Source organism: Pyrgilauda ruficollis, unplaced genomic scaffold (assembly GCF_017590135.1).
Source record: "Pyrgilauda ruficollis isolate IOZ18807 unplaced genomic scaffold, ASM1759013v1 scaffold33, whole genome shotgun sequence".
NCBI lineage: Eukaryota > Metazoa > Chordata > Aves > Passeriformes > Passeridae > Pyrgilauda > Pyrgilauda ruficollis.
Genome location: NW_024524711.1, coordinates 1570815 through 1592764, shown reverse-complemented (window position 1 = coordinate 1592764; position 21950 = coordinate 1570815). Strand labels below are relative to the sequence as shown.

The following is a 21950-nucleotide window of genomic DNA, read 5'->3' as shown; positions in this document are numbered from 1 at the left end:
TCAAGTGTACATTTCAAGTGCTACGCAGAGAAACCCTGAAATGGGATTAAAAAGCAAACAGTGAAACTTAATTACCTTATAATACACATTTGGATCAATAAGAAATTAATTGAGAGATAAATAGGGTCAAATAGCATAGTAAAGGCTTTGCTATCTTCAAGAAAGTCCCTCCCATAGACACAAATTATACGAAAAATGCACTAACAGGGGCTTTGAGACATGAAAAGATGTGTCAGTGGCAGACTTGGATACAGAGGTCCCAGAAAAAACCAGAAAAGCACTGGTGATGATGCTGGATAGTCAAAGACAAGACAAGAGAAAAAAATCCCCAAATCCCAAAACCCAAATCCTGCAGCTGTCAGTCATAAATATTGTGAGATAACAAATGTGTGCTCTGAAGATAAATGGTAGATGTCAATTCACACACAGCTTAATGCATTCTAACACCTGAAAATATCTGCTGAAGACAATCCATTGAAATTTCTTTGTATCATCATGTCTCCACTCTTCTTAGATACGCAGAAGGAGTTAAAGATTTACTTGTAAAGAGCTTTTCTTGACCAAAACAAGGAAGGGACCAAGGACATGATGATGCTACTGGCATGCCAAATGCAATGCCTCCAAGCTGAATATATCTGGGAACGATGGACCAAATACAAAAAGAAAAACTGACTGTCCAGAGAACGAACTAAAATGACGTAAAAGTAAACAATGCTGATAAATACTTCTGCCTGTGTCTGGTGTTTTTCTGAAATTTGCGATTAAGTTGTCCATTAGAAGAAAAACAACCAAAACAGAGTGGTTGAACCAAAGCACCTAAGCTCGCTGTTGAATTCCTTCTTAAAGTTACAAGACACTTTGTTTCAGGTACTTTCTCAAAACAATTTCCATAATACAAACTGTGAAAAGAAGAAAATAAGTGAGGCACATAGTAAGTAAGATGAGTATGGCTGTTTAAAACAGAAACCTAAGGGATCCAGAACCCTGCTCACTCTGATATTACATGCCCCAATCTAGTTTTGCACTCAAGTACATTACAGATGTAAGAAAAAAACCAACCCAATCTGTAGATTCAGAAAAGCTCCAGACACACATTTTTTACATCGTTCTCGTACATGCCCAGTTTTTAGCCTAAAGCAACAGCTTTACTATTTGTTATGATCTGGCATTAAAAAAAAAAAACAACAAAAAAAAACAAACAAAAAAACCCACAAACAAACAAACAAAAAACAAACAAACAAAAAAAAACCCCAAACAAAATAGGTTCTGTGTCTGTTCCAAGGAGCTGCCTTCTCGTACTGATCTTAGAGAAATGGTGCTGGCTATCTCCTCATCAAATCACAGTACTAAGCAGGTGTCCTGGCATCTCTAAAGCTCTCTCTAGACATTTTAACTTCAAGAAACATAAACTAACTCTCCAATGACTTTGCTTTTCACCTTGTTCTGATAGCAAGTTGAACATGAAATTCAGAAACCGATATGAACCAAATACTTTAAAGAAAAGAAGTTTCTCTCAACAATGAATGTAAGACAATTATTGTGGCTCAGAGACAAATATACATTGATTTATTACTCCGGGTGTGAAGTTCTGTCATGCTGTAATGCTATGTTTAAACACTTGCTGTATGTACAGGAGGCAAAACTAGGTGGAATTTCCAGGAACTAGAAATACATTTGAAAGACGACCTGTTATTTTTGCAAACTTCTCTGTCTTCTACACAGTACATCCACTTACAAAGTGTTCTTCTTTCTCTGAGTCATTTAAGCCTTAACTGCATATTGTGTGAGACTTCAGGAAAGAGCATTTCCATCCACTGGGCTGCCGGTGAGCAGCAGTCCTTGGACACAGAGTGCAGCCACAGGCTACACCCAGCAGGCTGTGTCAGTTGATGTGTGGACACAAAGAAAAATTTAAAAAAACCCCTTCACCTAAAATGCATGAAATGTCAACATGAGCATTGCCACTAATATTTTAGTGAACGACAACTTGTGAAAACTACCCATATCAATCACTCTTCTAGATGGAGAAACAAGACAAAGACCTTTACCCCAAACCAGCCCATATTTATTTGTTTATTTATTTATTTATTTTTCTGTCTCACAGCCTTCTTTCACTGATATTGAATAGAGTGCATGTGCATGATTCCATACATGTGCATTACCAGTGTAAATATATTTTTTGAAAATTTGCCATTACTTTCAAAATCTTTTTCAATTCATGTGTAATAGGAAAGGCCACTTGTAGAGAAAAAGTTACAAAATACTAGTCTTGAATGATGACTCCTCCTGGCTATTACACTCTCATGTTGATTCCTTCTCTCTTTTCCTCTCCAGTTTTCTGGAGAAAAATTGCACTACCGTGACAGAGGTCTTTTGACTATGTGATTTGCTGGACCATGTCCAACCTCTTTGAATGTAGCTATTCCTTATCCCTCTTCTTTAACATTCCTGTTTTCTTTCTTCCTTGGTTCTACATGATTGCTTGTCCTTTTATCTTACCTATCATACCTTTTTGGACCAAGTACCAAATACTATACTCTCTGGGATTGTTTGCTACCCAAGAAAAACTGCTGTCTTCCTCTCTCTGATTCTACCTGAATTCTGATTTTGCTTGGTATCTTCACTCCATTTGCTCAGTTTTACTTTCAAGAACTGTTCCTTCCATGATATTCACAATAAAGTACATGGAGACAATGGCTTTGTAGAAAGGCATGCCCACAGACCAGACAAAAGAGCGACCAGCAACCATAAAAATCCTTGTGTGCTTCAGAAGAACTTCCACTAGTTTGTTGGAGCAGTAAAAAAGTGCATAAAATAATGCTTCAGCATGGAAGTGTCTCATTTGAATTCACTTTAATTTTTATTTCTTATTGACTAAAGCAAACAGAAAAAAAAAATGCATGTACAGACTCATGCCCTCGTCAGCTTGTACAGTGAGTTTAAGCCACACCTCACAGTTGCAGCATGTTGCTGACACAGCAGTGTAAGGATCAGCACGAAAAAACACTCCTCAGCTTATGCAACTTTATCTGCAAATCCTCCTGGTCTGCGTGCAGCTAAGTTAGCAGAGGAGTGTTGTTGTCAGCTTAGCTAACTATGTTTAGCACCAATCTATACTCTCACATCTGTCATCAGAAAAACTTATTTTCCCAAGACACCGCTGCCCCTCCACAGAGAAGGCTATCTGTGTAACCACACCAGCACAGCAGAAGCTGTCCAGAACACCAGCTAAAACCCAACCTAAATGTCCACCTGGCTGCACAGCTCACCAGCTATCACACTAAATAAACCTCTCAGTGCCTACTTTGTTCAAAACACTGCTAGTGCAAGCTACAACACTCCTAATTTTGGTCAGCCAAGAGCATGGCTACACGTGTGCATTCTAAAATATACAGAAACTTCCTGAGCACCTTCAGTAACAGTCACCAATGGTATGCAATTACCTGATTCTGAAAAATGCTCAAGTTAAAAGGAACTCAAAGCAGAAAAAAAAAAAAAAAAAAAAAAAAAGTGAAAAAAGGGAGAAAAAGGAAAAAAAGAAGAAGTCTACAAAACACCCTGTAGCTCAATACATTATTTGACCATACTGGCAACAGACCACTTCCTAACTATAAATTCTTGCATACAACTTTTCATGAAACAAAACAAATACTACAGTAGATATTTTAATATTTTTTATTATTCTGAAAAAAAAACCAGAAATTCCTACAGAAATGGTACCTGAAATATTACTGCAGTCCCCATGAGGCAAAGCCTAGTTAATGCAGCTGTGCAGATTTGAAACAGCTGGTTTGGATGTTTGGATGCTCTTGAGGACTGTGCTCACCAGCTGCAGCAGGTGAGTCCCAGCAGTGACTGCAGTGTTGTTGCAGTCCTTGAATGCCAGCACCTGGACACTGGCAGTTCTCCTCAAACATAGAGACTGGCAGTGGAACCTGTGCACACCCTCAGCTGTCCATGTCACATTTCTGTAAAGTTAAGCAGTAACACTGCTAAAATACATGCCCAGAGCAAATTCTCCTTCCATAGCTGTGAACTTACCTTCTTGTGATACTCAATTAGTACCATTTGATAAGTTCTTTTCAAGGACACACTCTTTGTGGCCAGATCAGCTTGAGTGGTGGGCATGAAGAATTGCACCTAACTCACCCGATGAGGTGTTGAAAGGCTCCTCCTTCCAAATCCCTCGCATCTCCAGAACCTTGGCAACACAGGTTTGTGCCAGGGATAAGACAACACTCAGGTTAAGGAGAAAAATATAAAAATGAATGGGAAGGGAAATACAAACAGTATCCTTGCCTTCTTGAAAGTCAACAGCAGCCAGCTCTGTAGGACTTCAGTCCACAGGTCTAAAACTGGCAGCAGCCCTTCACAACAGCAGAGGAGGGCACTCACAGTTCTTTATACAAATGCAGCCCCATTTGCAAGTCAGATTTATTCATGGAACAATCCATGCAACAGCCAATTGTTTACAGCACAAAATTCTGAACCACATTAAAAACTTAGGCAGAAGGTAACATATACTTAATGTAATGAAATATTCGTAATACAGTTAACCTTGTGCTGACTTGATTATGTAACTCAGCAAAACCTCGACTGCTAAAATGAACCAGAAGTTCCACATGGCTGTGCTAGACTGACACAAAAATTAAATAGTGTCACTCCAGGATCCAGATCAACTGTCATAAGGATCACAGATGGCTTGGGCTATGTAGGCTGAGTCTATGTTTCTCTTTGATAAATATCAACAATGAATAAATAAAAAAACTGAAGCACAGCTTTAACATCCATTTTAATGCTAATGATGGAATGTATGTTTTATGGATTTATCACTTTATTGACTATCGTAAGAGAAACACCTCATTTTTGTATTCTAGCAGCAACAAGTATAATTTAAATTTATCTAGCTACAACCAAGCAAACTTCCAGTCGTGACTTTGCAGGTTTCATCTCACTGTAGCTAACAGACATAGATCATATTATTTTTGTTGTGTATTCCATTAATGCTGATGATACTCAAGGTCCAGAATGTGTGAGACAAATCCTACTTAAAGGACACAAATGGGGAAGGTGGTACTTCCTACGGCATACATATCTATAAAAGGCATTGAAATGACAGCTTTCACCTGTGGACAGTGATCTAGCAAGATCTGTGAAACATTTCATTTTTGTCAGTTTTTAGAAGGCAACTGCTGAAGTAAATCCCAAAGCAGAAGGAAAACTTTCCCCCCCAATTTTTAAGAAATAACTGATGTGTGAAATACATACTGAAGAACAAAGGTTGCACTTCAGACCAGCTCTTGTAGTATATGCCAGTTTTTGGGCTTAATTGTGGCAGGATGTTCCCTGAACAATTGTTGACATGTTACATGATATGCTAAATTGCACTCAGATGCAGCAAAAAGTCCTGTAACTCAGCACTGGTTTCTCAAAAGCCATAGCTGAAAGAATAACATAAATCCGTACTTCTTTTCTTGGCAGAAGTGAGGCATCCTTGTGAGGTGATGTATTGCTGGGAAATGCACAGACATTTAAACCCCCAGTCTTGTACCATCTCAAAGCCTTTAATGAAGTGGGCACAATGACTGGAGAACTTTCAAACAGAGAAAGCTTAAAGCCCTCCCGCTCCCCCCACTAACTGCATTAATAATTGGAAATAAATGTAAAAAGATAAAAGTAGAAAAAATGTGATGGATTTTGTTATAAACCGATGCCCACCGATCTTCAGTTAGTACCACCATCCATTTACACGGCAAGCTTTGCACTCTAAGGAGTACTCTGAGGAATTGCTCTGTACGGTTCAATCAAAGAGGACTACAGTCTGAAAACGCCACACTCGGAGAGCCGCGGAGCCATTCCTGAGCCACAGGAAAGTTTGGGCCGGGGAACACGGGGGAACACCCCGGGCACGGCCGTGACGGGCACCGGGGCCGCCCCGCCCGCCCCGCCTCCGCTCGCTGAGATTGGCCCGCGCGGGCCCACCCGGCAGCAATCTCACTTCTGCTTGGCTCGGGCTTCCGGGCCGCTTCGGGGGGCCAATAAGGCGCGGGGTTGTTTTCCCGTCCGAAGATGGCGGCGCTCAGTGCTGCTTCTGTGGAAGGGAATGGCGGGGAGTGAAGCCTGAGGGAGCGGGCCGGGGCCGCGAGCGCGCAGGGGGATGAGGTGACGCCGCTATGGCGAGCGACGGGGGCAGGAAGCAGTTCTGGAAGCGGAGCGGCGCGAAGGTGCCGGGCAGGTGAGAGGAGCCGCGGAAGGTCGGTGTCGCCGGCCCCGGACGGTGCCGGGCCGGGGCGGCGTCTGTGCCCGTCCGGCTCCGCTGTGACCCCAACACCGCGGCCAGCCCAACGGGACCTGCGGGTCCTCGAGTCTCCGCCGCAGGGACCGGGTCCGGTCGGTCACTGCTCGGACGCGGGTCCTTTGTTAGCTCAGTGCGCGGAGCCTTCCGGCGCTGGGCGCCTCCAGTTGTCTGGTGGAAATGGCTGGTGGTCACTTAGCGCTGGTTGTAACTTGTGCCAGAAAGGTTGTTAAATAATTACCTGAATGTGCGTTCCCAGCCTGACATCGCGGTTAAAGGAGCTAACGTGATCTTGGGAATGTGTTCGCAGGGAAATTTTGAGTGGGAGAATGTGTTTGGAGCTCTCAGCAGTGCCAAGTTAGGATGTTTTGAAACTTGATGCAAGTTATGAAATTTTTGAAATACATTGTAGGAAACTGTATTTTCTAGGCATAGATACTTGGTTTAGTTTCTGCTATGTGTTTCAGAACATTGTCAATTTCTCAACTTTCTTCTGAAGTGTGAACAGCAGAGCAGTTGTTGTATTAGTGCAAAGAGCTGCAAGCACATTCTCCCATTCAAGATTTTCCAGGGAATAGATCCCCAAAGTCCTATTAACTCTTTTGACTATTGCATCAGGATGGAAATACATGTTCAGATTTTTATTTAACGATAACATTCTCTGGTCTTATCCTTAAATTATTCTCACAGAACAGTTTTCTATATTCTTTTTGTAAGACTGATGTGTACTTGTGGTTATCAGGGAACAGTAACTCTGTATTTTATGCCCTTTACGTGAATTCAGCAATATAGTCCTGCTCATCATTTACCTTCTTATATATTCAATGACCTATAAACACTAACTGGGAGTGGTTGTGTTTCTTTAGTTACAAACTAACTTTTTCAGTCCAACTGTTGTCCTTCATCTAATACGTTTTCTTTGTAATTTTGCTGGATCTCTTGAGGGTGAAACACTTCTGGCCTTCCTCCCTTGCACAGGATCTATAAATAGTTCCAGTTAATTTGCAGGCAACTGCAGGCTTGTGGAAAAACAAGGACACTGTGGAGAAGGTGTTTTTGATTTTTATTTATTTTTTTCATGGCATGGAGAGGACTGTTGTTGCTTTCTGTTTGAGTGGATTTCCATTGCAGATATTCACAGAGTGGTGTAAAGAAAAGGCACGTGCTGTGTGTATGGAAATAAACAGTGACACCTAACCCTTATGTCAGCGTAGGGCAGGGATGTGCCTGTGGAGAGGATGGCATATGGTTCTGTGGAAGGGCTGGTGGGGAATTGATTTCCATGGAATCACATAAAAATTGTTAAAAGTTTTGATAAACCACCATTTTCAGTCACCCCTAGGGCTAATTTCACTGGTGGTAATGCTGCACTTGTTGTGAAAATCTAAGCCACTCTTAAAATCTGTTTTGACTGCAGCCTTTTTGGCTTGGCTCTGTCTCAGCTTTGCTAAGGTTGGACTTAATTATCCTTATGGTCTGGAGATTGTTGCTGGTATGTCAGGAGAGCGTGTTTGTTCTACGTGATTTTTATTACAGGTTTGGGTAGTTGTTAATGTTGCACATGGTTTATTTCTCTTACGGTGAGAGAGTTCTGTTGTAATAATTTTTGGTTTTCACACAGTAACATGCTATGTTGTAATGTTAGAGGTTAGTGAATAAGTCTGTATTTGGAAGTTTGTTTCAAAGCATTCTTTTAGTACTCCTATGGCTTTTATTCTCTAAGCTGTCACCTTCTGCATTTTTCTGTAGCTTTGTCATCCTTGTACTTTAGTAATGCTTAAGAACTGTCTGGTTGGATTTTGGGTGACAAGGGTACATAAAAGATTAAATCTTTATAGATATTTCTTTGAGGATTTTTAATTTTTTTGCAAGAGATAAAGAAATGATAAATCTGGGAAGAGAATTTTCATAGATTCTTACTGCAGAGTCTAACTTATATCTTATTTTAGTTCCTGGTTAGAAAGATAAAATAGCCTAAAATAGTCTTAGCTTTTGTCTCACAGAGTTCCTGTTTAGCAAATTTATGATTTTTATTAAATTAATTTTCAGTATGCACATCAATTGCAGCTTCATTATTTTTAGTTTTTGAAACAGACAACTGTTAGAACGTTGCAGTTCTGTTTATTGTTGACTGTTTAAAACACAGAAACTCTACAAATATTTATTGTTTTGTGATAACTCTTTGTTTTCCTTTAGTATTCAACATGTGTATGGAGCTCAGCATCCACCTTTTGACCCATTATTGCATGGAACGTGAGTTAACCTTATATTTAAATATTCTAAGTATTTTGTGTCTCCTCTGTCTTCTCTCTTGTTTTTTTTTTTTTTTTTTTCCCCTGTTGGCTATGAAGTTTATTGTTGATCTTCCCTTTTCAATTTTTGTCATAATCTTGACTTCTCTGTTTTGACTTCTCCTTTGTGACTTCCTGATGGTTACCGTATTTGCAGGAACAAATCAGCTCTTTCAGATCTTAACTAACCTAGACTGCCAGCTGCTACTATTTATTTTTAATGCCTTATACATGGGAAATTGTGGTAAGGTAAAAAAACAGTGTTACAAAGACGAGTATTTGGTTGGAAGGACGTCATGCTTCTACTAAATTTTTTCAAGGGCCGGTTTCAGATAGTACAAGAAGTAAACATTCTAGTTAATTTTCAGATGATACAGACTTGGAGGCAGTTGAAATGTGTGATCCTAAGGGTGAAATTAAAAGAAATGAGATTAATTGGCTCAAAATACGAAGGTATAGAGACCCAGTAACAGAAACTGGAAGTTTATTGCTTGAAGTGACAGAACTAGAGAAAGACCTTGCTGTTATAGACAGTGATGACAAGTCAGGTGAAAGTGCAGTGTTGTAACACCTGTTAGGGAAGATACTCCCTGTAGGACACAACAGAAACATTATAAATTATACTATATGAGAACTGGGTAAGAACTTTTTCTGATTTGCAGTTCTGCCTGCCTTGTCTTAACAGGAAAAAGAAAAACTAGCCCAGGTCGAGGGAGAGAGGGAGGTCAGAAATGAGCTCAGGAACCATCTTGATGCGATTCTGTGCGAGATGACCCTGCTTGAGCAGGGAATTTGGGCAAGATGACCCTCTGTGATCCCTTCCCCTCTCACCCATTCTGTGAAAGCACAATTAAATTAATGTCAGTAACTTCTTTATTTTTTGGGAACAGACTAAGAAACCCTCTCAACTTTATACCTTGTTCAGCTCATGTCTAAAACGTGATGTGATTGCTCTGCATTACTGTAAGTAAGGACAAGTTCCAGGCTAGGGAGGGATACTTGGTTCATATCTCATGCTGTGTGTTGACAGAGGGGCAAAAGGTTGGGAGCTGATCAGGGTCCACTTAGACTAGTATCTAGAAGAAATATCTTTCCTCTGAGAAGAGCAAAGTTCTGGAGGAAATCCATGCTGACATGCCTGGATGGGGAGGAATGATAGATTTAATGAGTTTTAAGGTGAGACTTGGTTTGTTTATGGCAGTGATTGTGTTGCATGATTGCTTATGATGACTTAGGAGTAGACCATGACTTGATTGCAGCTCCTGTGCTGTTATGCAGCAATTGCATTAAAAGGGTTGAAGTCTACAGAAATGGATGAAGCAAGAGCAGTGCAGTGTGCCCTATTTTATAAGCTATTCTAGTAGTAATCCTTTCATGTGATTTTTGGGGTCAGTCTTTTCTTTTCTCTCTCTTTTTTTTTTTTTTTTTTTTGGTTTTGTTTTCTTAAGAAACAGGAAGGAAAGATTTGTTTCACTTCTATTCAAAGCAACAAAGTATCAGTTTTTGCAGCCCTTTTTTCCAGATTTCTTTAGCTGTATGTTACTGTGGGTGGATGTAGCAGCAACATGAGGGGGAGAGAGATAAGTGTTTCCTACCTATGTAGTGTCAACTATGAACTTTTAGGGTTTGGTCCTATCCTAGCCGGAGTGTTTTGCTTCATTACTAGTTTTCTAAATAGTGGTTATTTGTTTTTGAACAGCTTGATAAAACCAGGTTCAAAGCCACCTACAACTCCAGTGAAATTGAAGAAAGTCAGCACCTTCCAAGAATTTGAAAGTAACACAAGTGACGCTTGGGATCTTGGAGATGATGATGATGAACTCTTAGCAATAGCTGCTGAGAACTTAAATACAGAAGTGGTCATGGAAACAGCTCACAAAGTAATTCAGAATCACAGCAAGCTACAAGAACAGCACAAATTTCAGGAAGAACATCTACAGGAAGAAAAACAAGAGGAATTTGCACAGCTGACTTCAGTTGCATGTGGTGATAATAGGCTTGTTAAATCAGTCAGTGAAGGTCATACATCAAGTTCATTCGGTATGTTGAAAAGTGAAAAAGATCTTGGAAGTTAAAGGATGAGAGCTACCATATTTGCCCCTGTAAGACAGTAAACCCTTCCCAACCCTTTATTAATATTGCAGGAAAATACTGTTTATCTCTAGTGCTTTATTTGAGAGGAAGACTGTATGCCTTACGAAATAGTAATGCATGTGTGTAAGGGAAGGATAACTAAACTTATTTTGTTTTCACTATTTGTTTTTTGCTATTGTGAAAAATTATAAATAAATTGTAATTAAAATATAAATATAATTAAAATATATTGAAAAGCAGGAGAAAGTCATGCAGGTGGACTGGGAGATTCACCTTCATGTGATCTTTTCTATGGTTTTATATAAGATTTCAAGTGCAATAATTCCAAGATTTCTCTGTGGTTGTTTTTTTGTTTTCTTTTTTTTTTTTTTTTTTAGGGAGAATGAAAACAGCTTTTAGTAGCACAGATTTTAGAAGTCCTTGAGCCTTGCTATTAATATGATCTCTGATGTATTTTAATTGTGGAATACTGCTTCAAAGAGAAATGCTTCTTCTGCTAAATCCAAGTAATTTGAAGTCCGAACTTCTGCTATGCTTGAGTTTGCATTTTTCAAAAACAATTCTGTTTTAAATTTACAAATTAAATTCAACTGATTAGTAGCCTTCTCACTAGCTGAGGCTAACTGCTATACTTCTTTTTCCCTTCAGATAATGATAGTGAAAATTCTTCCATGCAGAGATCACAGTCACTTCCACAAACTTCCACACCTCCCTTGACAAGTGGAGTGGCAGACTACAGCACCTCAGTTACTCCTGCGTTAACTGAGAGAGAAGCATCTCGACTAGACAAATTTAAGCAGCTACTTGCTGGCCCGAATACAGATCTTGGTGAGTGTTTCTCATAGGACCTGTGAATTGCATCTAAATTATTCTTAAAATATAGAATTTTCCTGTTTGATGTACTGTCCTGCCATATGGTTTGGTTAGGATCTAATCCTTTCAACATTGAAAACTGAAAGTTTGTAGTACTCCTGTTTTTAATAAGCGATTTGCATACATCCTACTAATATATGTAGGGTGTTCAATGGGTTCTTGTTCTTTCTCACGTTATTTCTTCCTACCAGACTAACCTCTGTAGGAAAAAAAAAAAAACCAAAGTATAATTAGCTGTGTTTGTTGTTAATGCCTGATAATGGAACAGCTTGGTATATAAGTGTGATTTTCATGCTTGGAAATAAATAGGAGTGAAGAACGATGAGGCGTGTAAGTATTACTGCTTGTCTCTCTGTGAGCCTTCGTTATGTTCACAGGCTGATACAGTAGTTCTGTGTCTCATCTGTGAATGCTGACAACAAGTCAATTGCAAAACAAATGTATTGTCAGATAACTTGACTGTTCCCTTTGTTTACTGGATTTTAGCTGCTGAATAGTCAATACAAGTGCCAAGAGGGTATCACAGAATCAAATGGCTTTGTATCCCAAGTGAAAATCTGAAGCAGGATTAGTACACTCCATTTGGAGAACTTGGTGATTAGGAGTTGAGGACAAAATAATGAATAAAGAAAATGTCTTTGAGGTAGACCATTCTGGAAGATATCTATCTCCAGGAAACTTACAGAAAGACCTAGAAATTGCATTTTTACAGTTCTTGAATTGATGCTCTTCTGCCTGGTCATTGTCATGAGGCTTCTTCAATATACTACAGTCCAAGCTGTAGCTTTTATTTATTTTTTTTTTCCATGCTGTGTCTTATTGTCAGATTGATGCTGGGAAAGTACAATTATGGAGACTATAATAACTGTATGAGATTGAGCATTTCAGTGAGTTATAGGACAGCCTTATGAAATGCAACTGTGAATAAAGGGAGGTGTTAAAACATATTTTATATAAACTTGAAAATGGTAATCAAATATTGCTTTTTAGCCCTTTGATCTAACAGATGTTATGACCTTTGTGATTGTGACTGACATGAAAACTCATAGCTTAAGAATGTTGTGATAGTAGAAATCTTTGTTACGTAAGGTTGCAAAATCAGAGGAAAGACAAAATTCAGTTTAAAACTATCCATTTCACTTTTGCTGTCTATTTAGTTTAGAATACTGTACCAGTAAATTAGATTTATGTATTAAAGTGAAATAATTTTGGAAGACAATTTCCACTCTTATTAAGAGTGCAGTCACCCTGTCTGTGGTGGACTTAGTCAATGCTATTTAAACAAACTATATATATATTTTTTTTTGCTCTTGAACTTTATGAATCTCACACTGAATTATATGTAGGAAAGTGAAATATGAATGTGCTTCCTTGATATTCAAGTGTGGAAAATATCTAGTGAGCTCTCGTACAAACCACTAAATAATGCCTTTTCTACATCTGTTTATAGGAAGCTTGTTCTTTCTCTTGCTGTACAAAGTGATAAGTACAGATTAAAAGTGTGTGAATAGAATTTTATACCCAGTTTTGATATTTTTTGATGTGAATATTTTGACTTCTGTATCTGGAATATGTCCAATAGTGCATATATCTGTATCTATCTATCTACAGGTAATACATGATAGTTTTAGTGAAAGAAATGAACTCGTTATTCATGACATGCAAGCTCTTGATGATGATGAAGCTCTTGGGAATAGATCATATATGACAGTAGTGCTTGGACTGAATTCTTGGTATCTGTTAGGGAAAGTGTATGTACACATATGTATATATGCAAACGTGTTTGCTTATTGCTGTATGCACAATTTTCAGAATCTGGTGTGTGCATGTCTATATGCATTTTTGATGTATGAACTTTTGGAAGATGTTTGGTTTAGCTCTGTGCTACAGTGAAGATTGTTTAAAAAGTATTCTTGATTTATAATGACAGCAGTAGCTTGGGAAAGTGATACAGGTTTTGTGTGGTGGACTTTTTAGTTTGTTGTTGGGGTGGTTGTTGTTGTTGGTTTTTTTTTGGTGTTTGTTTTTTTTTCCCCTGTTTTTCTTCAGAACAATACTGGAAATGTACTAAGGTAGAAACTAGGCAATAGGCTCCAAGCTAAAATTTGTGGTGAGCAATATAGGGATAGGTGGCTGTTCTGTTGCAGATGGCTTATTCTGTCTCTGTGTGTGTGGGGTGATGTGGTAAGTGTGAGTCTGTTTTGTGTTAGAGCCACAAATAGTGGGATTGGTTTGTCACAATGAATTAAATTAGTAAAACATGAGACATTTTTGTAAATACTTCTCTTCATTTCTGAAAGTATTAGAGTTGGTTTTGCTTGGAAGTAGAAGTAACAAGTGATTGTGTTTGTTTTCTTGGTATAGTTTCTCATATTGTTGAAATAGATTATGTAACAAGTCCTTTCAAAGCAAAATAAAAGTAAGTTAATTTGTGGAGCTGTAGCCATGTCATGCACATATTCTCTTATCATAATGACAGAAATCAACATTGACTATGAATACAAAGTAATGCAAATGACCTTGAAATCCTTTGAGTCACACTTGAATAATCATTATCCTACGAAGACAGTGTAAAATGCAATTTTAGTTGTGTATGCCAACTAGTGGTGTTCTTTCACAAGAAAAATCTCAAAAAGATGAATTATGTGTATGAATTTGGAAGTGAAGATTATTTTAGTCATTGGAAACCACTAACAGATTTTGGAGTTGGGTTTGGTCTACAGGCTGGCTGCTTTGAACTTGTGGAAATAGGTAGTTACTGCAAAGAAATGTGGGCTGGTGGAAGGAGACTACTGTAAGCAGCAGTTTGGTTGGATGGGGACTTGAGGGGTGACCCTTGTCCATTAGATCACTGTGAGATGTGTGGGTGCAGGGTCTGGAGGCAGAGTGGGGCTGTTGGTAGGATGGCTGAGTTCAGGACACAGCTGCAGAGTAGACTGTAGGGTCTATTTGTCTGCATCGCTTCCCACTCCTGGTAGTGCATGCCAGCTTATTCAGCAGGAATAATTCACAGTACTTTTGTGCAATCAACCTGTGTTTATGCTTGACTGGCAGTCAGTTTGCTGTAAACTTACTGAATTTCAGGTCTTGTCTTCCCTTGTAATGGACCTTGCATTACTAAGTGAAGACAGGCTTGCAGGATTTTTGCAAACAGGTGCTCGCTTTAAGGTGGGGAACGGAACTTTAACAAAGCAGTGTGGTGGCAGTATTTCTGAGAAGAAATTTTACTTTCCTTCACAGACTACTTTGTATATATTAGAGGAACAGTACTGCTATGTCTTTCAGGTTTCCCATTGAAGTTTAATTCTTTTTGTTGAACTTGTGGTTTTACTAGTCTTGTAAAATATTTTAGGGAGCTGTTTACTGTGCAAACACAATGTAAGCAATGTTGATAAAATCTGACAAAGCAACTAACAAGTTATTGCATACTTGCAAGTTCAGCACAGCTGATGTATGACGGGTTATTAATATAAATTTAAAAATTAGCTGATTAAAGCACTTCCTTAATGCCTTTATCTTCAAATGAACTATTTTTCTGGTTTTTACACATATATGGCTAATGAGTATGTAACTGGATGTTAGAAACATGTTTATTTAAGTAAAATAACAACCAATGGTAAACTTGGTGTGCTGTGTTCTCTTGATTTAATAAAGCTTCAAAACATTGTAATGGTACTGTTATGCAACATAATATATGTATTATTTCAGAGTCAAAACAACTAATTTCTTGAGTTGTAAAATTGTTTTGCATGTTAGGGTCACTTTTTTTCCTACTTAGTCACGACAAATCCCAAGCTGAATAAAACATGTTGAAGTTTTAGCATACTACCTTGATAAAAATAATAGAAGGCCCTGTAAAAGCACCCATGAAAATAGAGAAGTATTCCCATCTTAAATTTACTCCAGTTGCTGTACACATTCAAGAGCACCTTTCATTGTACTTTTTAAAAACCTCATCTATTTTTCTTCCTCCTTTTGACCAAGTCTCAAGAAGGTAACCTTTTCAGAGAGTACTGCAAGCTTCTGAGTTGGGTGCTGTCTCTTAGCTAGTGTTTTGCAGTGAAAGTAGTGGATAATGTTGTGAAGTCTTACAGAATTTGTAAAGAATAGCTGAACTTTTGATTTATCTCATGGTGGCAAAAACTAATTACATAATTTCACAGGAGTTAAAATGCTGTAATCTCAGATTATTTTGTAACAATAGCTGGTTGTCTCTGTGTGCTATAATAAAAAAATTCAAGAGTGGTTCTCTAGAGATTAAATTCAGAAAGAAAACATGTTAGATGTCTCTTTTTCCCATCACAGTGATCTTCTGTATTGTTGCAGCAACTTGAAATAGGATTTTCTTATTCATGGTCACATCCATTTATTATTATTATTATAATCCATTTATATTAAACCTGATCTAACATAGTAATTACCTTTTCTTTCACTTATGGCTCATAAATCTAGTATTCTGTAACAGCAGTCTGTTATGTCCTGTAAAATTGCTTGCCAAACTGGTGCTATTGAAAAGTTGCAATAACTTTACAAAATGCATTAATTGAAATGAACTTGATTAATTTTGTTCCCAGCTTCATTAATTTATCTGCACTAAGCTGCACAGTGATTTATCTCTGTGCTCCTAGTACATCCATGTCATTTAGAATTTTAATGCCCCCTACAGCTGTGAATTACTTGTAGTTGATCATGTGAGCGCCTATTCTTTCAGTTTGTTGATATATAGTATAAAGTTAACATGTGTCCTACTGCTGCTTTGTGTGATGTCATTAGTCATATCTGTCTTTTCAAATTATTATCATTAAAAGGTGTCCTCTCTGATTCTTGTTCTGTTCTACTTAGCTTTTTATCTACAAAATATGCTTTCCTATTTAGCTAATAAAAAAAGATTATTAATCAGGTAGTATTGTACCATTAGACTTAGTAACATTTTTTTTATTAATTTAGAGTCTTCTGAAATGAATGCTAAATATTCTTCTTGTTAGTATTTTGTCTTCCTGTTTTCTGTGGGTTGGTCTCATAACTTGTCTTTTCATTTAATAGTAAGCATTTATTCTGATTACTGCTCTGGTGGAATATTTCAATGTAAAGGTATTAATTTATGACTTTTTGTAACTAGATGATAATAGATTCTTGAAACAATTTTGAGAAGATTTTGCAGAGTTTGTTTCTTCAGGACGTGTTTCTCTTCCTTTGTTAAGATGCTAGATTGACATAGTTGTTCCAGACCTGTGCTGGTTCTAGTGATTGCTGCAGTTTGGGTGCAGGACCTTACACTTGCCCTTGTAGAACTTCATGGTGTTTGCCTTGGCCCACCTGTTAAGCCTGTCCAAGTCTCCCTGGATGGGATGTGCTCCTTCCAGCAAATCCACTGTGTCACAGCTTGGTGTCATCTGCCAGCGTACTGAGGGTGCACTCGGTCCCTCTGTCAGTGTCTTCAAGGAGCATACTAAATAGTATTGGCCCAGTGTGGACCTTTGTGAGACACCACTCATTACTGGTTTCCACTTGGAGCTGAGCTATTGACTAATTACATAATTTTACAGGATAAAATTACTGTTATATTTTTATATTACTATTATAAAATTGTCCTTACTCTTGGGATAAAGAACTGACTGAATGTCTGTATCTTACAGCCCATCCCTCAAACAAATCTCTCCGGTTTTAGTGGCAAGGATGTTGTGGGGGACTGTATCAAAAGCTTTGCAGAAGTGTAGTTTAGTTGTAGATTAATATTGTTATCTTTTAACAACGATTTAATTTTTAATTTGTTAATTTTGACTGAAGTGAAGACTCTTTACTCTTATGTGTTCCAAACACCACCTATCGTTGAATTAAGTTTTTATTGAGGGAGAAAAAAAGAGTACGACTGAACAGCTGCAGCTCCTATTAACAAACAAGATAATCTTTCCCTTTTCTCAGTTCTGAAAAAGGATCCTGTAACCTAAAGCTTTCCCTTTTTTTTTTTTTTTCTGGTCAAGAGTTTTGGTATTCAAGTATGACTCAAATTAATAAATGGGTGAGAGGTATTGTGAACTACACAGATGAGCCTAGTTCTGAGGTTCTGGACTTCTTGCCTATAAATAGAAGATCTGTGTGATTTTTGTTAGTATCAGAATAGGTTAGAGACTAAGCTGTTTCTTTTTGTGTTGATGTCCACAGAAAACATTTCAGGTCAAAACCATTGATCTGTTCAAAAAGAAGTGTGCTCTTAGCACAGTCCTTAAAACTCCCATGTTATACTTATGGCTCCATTAATGAAGATTTGAGTTCTGTACTATGTCTTTTTCCAAGTGGATTTGGATGTAGAGCATTACAGTGGGACCCTTAAGTTCAGCTGATGTGAAGGGGTTAAAAAAAAATCACTAAGTTATCATTCAAATTTCTGTGTACACTCAAAAATTGCCTTGGTAGTTACAATTAACTGACCATCAAAAAAGAAAAGAGTTAGCATTTTACTCCAGATTGCAAGATTGATTAATTAAAAGGGGTTTTTTTTTTGTGTCTGTTTAAGTTTTAGCAGAATTTTTAAGAGCTTATTGCACTGATTTTTGATCAGGTATTCAGAAACAGTCTGTGAATCTTAGCCATGTGGTGAACAATACAGTGAAGAGGGATATTTTAGTCTGGATGAACTGAAAGAAAGAGAAGTACTACATGAAGTGTTCTTGTAGTTTTTGTGTTTGAATGGCTGTTTGTTTACTTGTTTTTGGCGTGCCATCTCCCTTCCTTACCTGAGAGCATCATGGAAGCTGAATTTGGACTTTGTGAAACGTGTATTATCCAGTAAAATAGATGGGTCAGAAGTTCAGTGTTCTCTCTTGAAGTCATAGACTGAGAGAGCAGCTTTGCCTCTTCCTGTGACTTTTGCAGACTTTGTGGCATGGGAAGGACTTAATGGGAATGTCACCAACAAGACTACTGAGACCCCTGAACATGCTCTGTTTCCTGAAGCTTTTGAACATCAAGATTAGCAATGTACATGTTGTAATGAGTGGCACATACAGCTTGTAAATCAGTTTACAAAGGCTCAAGGAAGTATAATTAATCCTTTAGGTTTTCTTGCCAGCATCTCTTTCACTATTAATAATGTTGGAACACAAGTCATTGTTACTTCATTAGCAGCATGCCTAGAACTGGAAGAAGTGCATAAAACTTGTCTGGGAAGGTAAACACAGTGGAGCATGTTTCACTGTGTATGTCTGTGCTATGCTGGCCTCACTGTTGCAGATTATTGGTTAGGTACGCCCTCACGTGTGTTTTAGCCACAATGGACAATTACTCTGAATGTGATGTATGTTTGCAGTTAACTGAGAAAAACTTTCATGGATTAGAGGTTAAGGGCTAGCCTTATATAGGAATTTGATATAATAGAACCTAACGTAAAGCTAAACTAAAATAATACTTCCAGTGCAACCACTGAAGTAAAGACTCATAATTGAATCAGTAAGAGCTGCTTTTTTTTTTTTTAACATTCAGAATAGGGTTTAAAAGGTTTTCCCTTACTTGTACATGAAAGGTTGGAAATTGTTTCAATGGCATTAACATAAAAATAAAAACAGAAATAAAACAGAAACAAAAATAAAAACAGATGCACAGAAATTGGATGTTTTGGGAGAACTATGAAAAACAGCATCTGCTGCTGTCACAGTTGTTCTCCATTACTTATAATTTCCATCACTGGCTTTATGTGTTGAAGGTCTTAGCATTTCATAATCTTCTTTTTGCCTTAGTTTCCCTAATCACTTGCTTTCTTGTACCTTGTAACACCAACCTTATCTGCTTCTGCTTCTGACTTTTTATGTGAAGTAGCAGACAAGATGTACTTTCCTGCTCTTTTCTAGCAAAGGCTCTGAAAAGGCTCTTACCCTGTATTTACAAAGGTGGATTGGACTTTATTTCCTGTTTCTGAAGCATTCAGAATAACTCTTTGTTCCATTGAGAAGATTAAGGACAGTGTTTGATTAAAAAAAAAAAAATAAATTAATGAAGTGCCTAACAGAGCTATTATTCATTTTGAAAACCAGTTGCTGTGGTTGCCATAGAAATAACAAGCCCTGTATTAAAGTTATTTTCTATACGTACTGCCTGTATTATAACGTGCTGTTGGGGGAGCTGCAGTTCTGTGCATCTATGCTTTTGAAAGAATTTTCCAGCTTTGTATAGTTAAAATATCCAAGGAATTTATGTTGTAGGAACATAAAACATGTAAATCTGGTTTATCATATCTATCATGGAGTTGCTCATGCAGGCCATCACTTCATGTAGCCATTTACAGTAATCTCAATGAAATAACAGCTGTATCCAAAATGAATAATACATACAAAGAAATTTTGAACTCCTTTAATATTTCTTATTTTTTATATATTTGTAATGGGTAGAATGGTTAGCTTGTACTTCCAAGAAAAATACTTGTAGACTTGGTTGTTTGCCCTCATGTGTTTTAGGTGTAGTGGGTAATAACTCCAGTAATTGCTTGTACAGTTAAAAGCTGGCAAACTAATGGCATGTTTTCTTTGTAAAATTCCCCATGAAAATTCCCCATGAAATATTCATGGAATATGAGAAGTCTTTAAATCTAAATGCAGTAAAAGGATAGTTCTAAGATTTCTGTTAGAACAATTGCTTTAAAGTTTTCCTTCCTCAGAGAGAGAAAATGTATCTGTAAATGTACTGTAGCAAGCCAGATAAAACAATTTTTTTCCTAAATTAAATTAATCATATTAATTTGAAGCATTTTCATACCACATTATACCCTCATAATAAGATATCCTAAAGCAACATTTCTCTGAAAAGTAACTGCTGTCTCCTAAGCAGAAGTGATAGTTGGCTAGTGCGAGCAAGTTGAGGTACTTTTTGTCTAAAATCTATGGGGATTTATAAATTCTTTCATACTCATTGGTCACAGATTATGTTAAATAATGAGGCAGCTGAAAAAGGCTAACAATTGGGATTTAAACTGTTTCTTCAGGAAGTATCCTTTTAGTTTGGGACAGAGTTCACAGACAGGGTTTTACAGATGTTTTTGGATCTGCCTAATTTCAGCTGCTTCCTTGCTCACACTTTTAACAAGTGATTGTGTCTGTAATTAGAATCTTTACAAGTGCTCATTTTCAAAATAATTTTTCTGGTAGTTTAGGAAAATACCAATTGTATTGAAACAAGAATATTTTTGCAGGACTGTCTTGATTGAAAATGTGTGTTTGATTTGTAGGTGCTATTAAAACTCTTTTGTAGAAAGTCTGTGCTTGGGAACATGCTCAGTGACTCAAAACTAGGATGTCTAATTCCTTAGGAAATCTACAAGGGGAAGGAGTTGCTCTAATGACAATTCATTGAAGTTACACTTTGACTTGGGAGAATGTAATGTTTCAGCCAATGACAAATAGTTTTATAATTAATTAAAATACGAAGTTCATAAAATAGTTCGGGTTGGAAGGGACCCTTAAGCCATCTAGTTCAACACCCCTGCAATTAGCAGGGACACATTCAACTAGATCAGGTTGGTCCGAGACCCTCACCCAGAGATGAGACATTCACAACTCCTCTGGGCAACCTGTTCCAATGTTTCACCCTCTTCACTGTAAAAAATTTCTTCCTTGCATCTAGTCTGAAGCCACTGTCTTTTACATTAAAACCATTATCCCTTCTCATATCAAAACAGACTCTGACAAAAAATCTGTCCCCATTTGTCTTATAAGCTCATTTTAAGTATTGAAAGGCCACAATTATGCTGCCCAGAGCTTTCTCTTTTCTAGGGTGAACAACTCCAGCTCTCTTAGCCTATATTTATGGGAGAGGTGGTCCAGCTGATGCCTGATGCCACAAGCCAAACAGTTTCCTTTAATGAAAGTTGTTCATGGTACAAATACAGCAAGATGCACACGTAATACAGTGTGACAATTTTATTAGTTTAACCAATTTGCATACTTAACAGAAATCATCCAATTAGAAGAACAGTTAATTAAGTAATCCTCCCTTTCAGTTCTGTCCCCCACTGAAGCTGTCCCTAGCTTCTAACCCTGCATTTATTATGTCTGTAATATATAGTGAAAAAAATAGTGCTTCACACTATAGAGAGAAGAATAAATAATATTCCAGGAAGGTTAGCTTATTGTTCTAAAATTTAGGTAAAGGGCTAGGAAAAGTACTATAGTTAGTTAAGGAGCTATGTAAGTATATAATAGTAGTCTACAGAGCTACAAATACATGGAAAATGTATAAAACCCAAAAATCTGTTTGGCATTACAGCGCCCTGATCATCTTCATAGCCCTCTAGACTCACTCCAAAAGGTCCATGTCTTTCTCTTACAGAGGACTCTAGAGCTGGATGCAGTACTCCATGCCCACCTGGAGGTCTCACCAAAGTGTAATAGAGGGGGCAGAATTACCTCCCT

The 21950-nt window shown here is 37.7% G+C and overlaps 1 protein-coding gene across 2 annotated transcripts in view; it reads left to right on the top strand.

Annotated features, from left to right (window-relative positions):
• The first annotated feature begins 6049 nt into the window (after window positions 1–6049).
• TBC1D22A (TBC1 domain family member 22A) overlaps window positions 6050–21950 on the top strand; it is a 140311-nt gene continuing 124410 nt past the window's right edge. For both annotated transcript variants that reach the window (XM_041474591.1, XM_041474592.1), the window contains exons 1-4: window positions 6050–6235; window positions 8492–8548; window positions 10286–10626; window positions 11329–11508. In XM_041474591.1, the coding sequence (XP_041330525.1) occupies window positions 6174–6235; window positions 8492–8548; window positions 10286–10626; window positions 11329–11508 (640 nt within the window). In that variant the 5' untranslated portion in view covers window positions 6050–6173. The remainder of the gene's footprint in view (window positions 6236–8491; window positions 8549–10285; window positions 10627–11328; window positions 11509–21950) is intronic.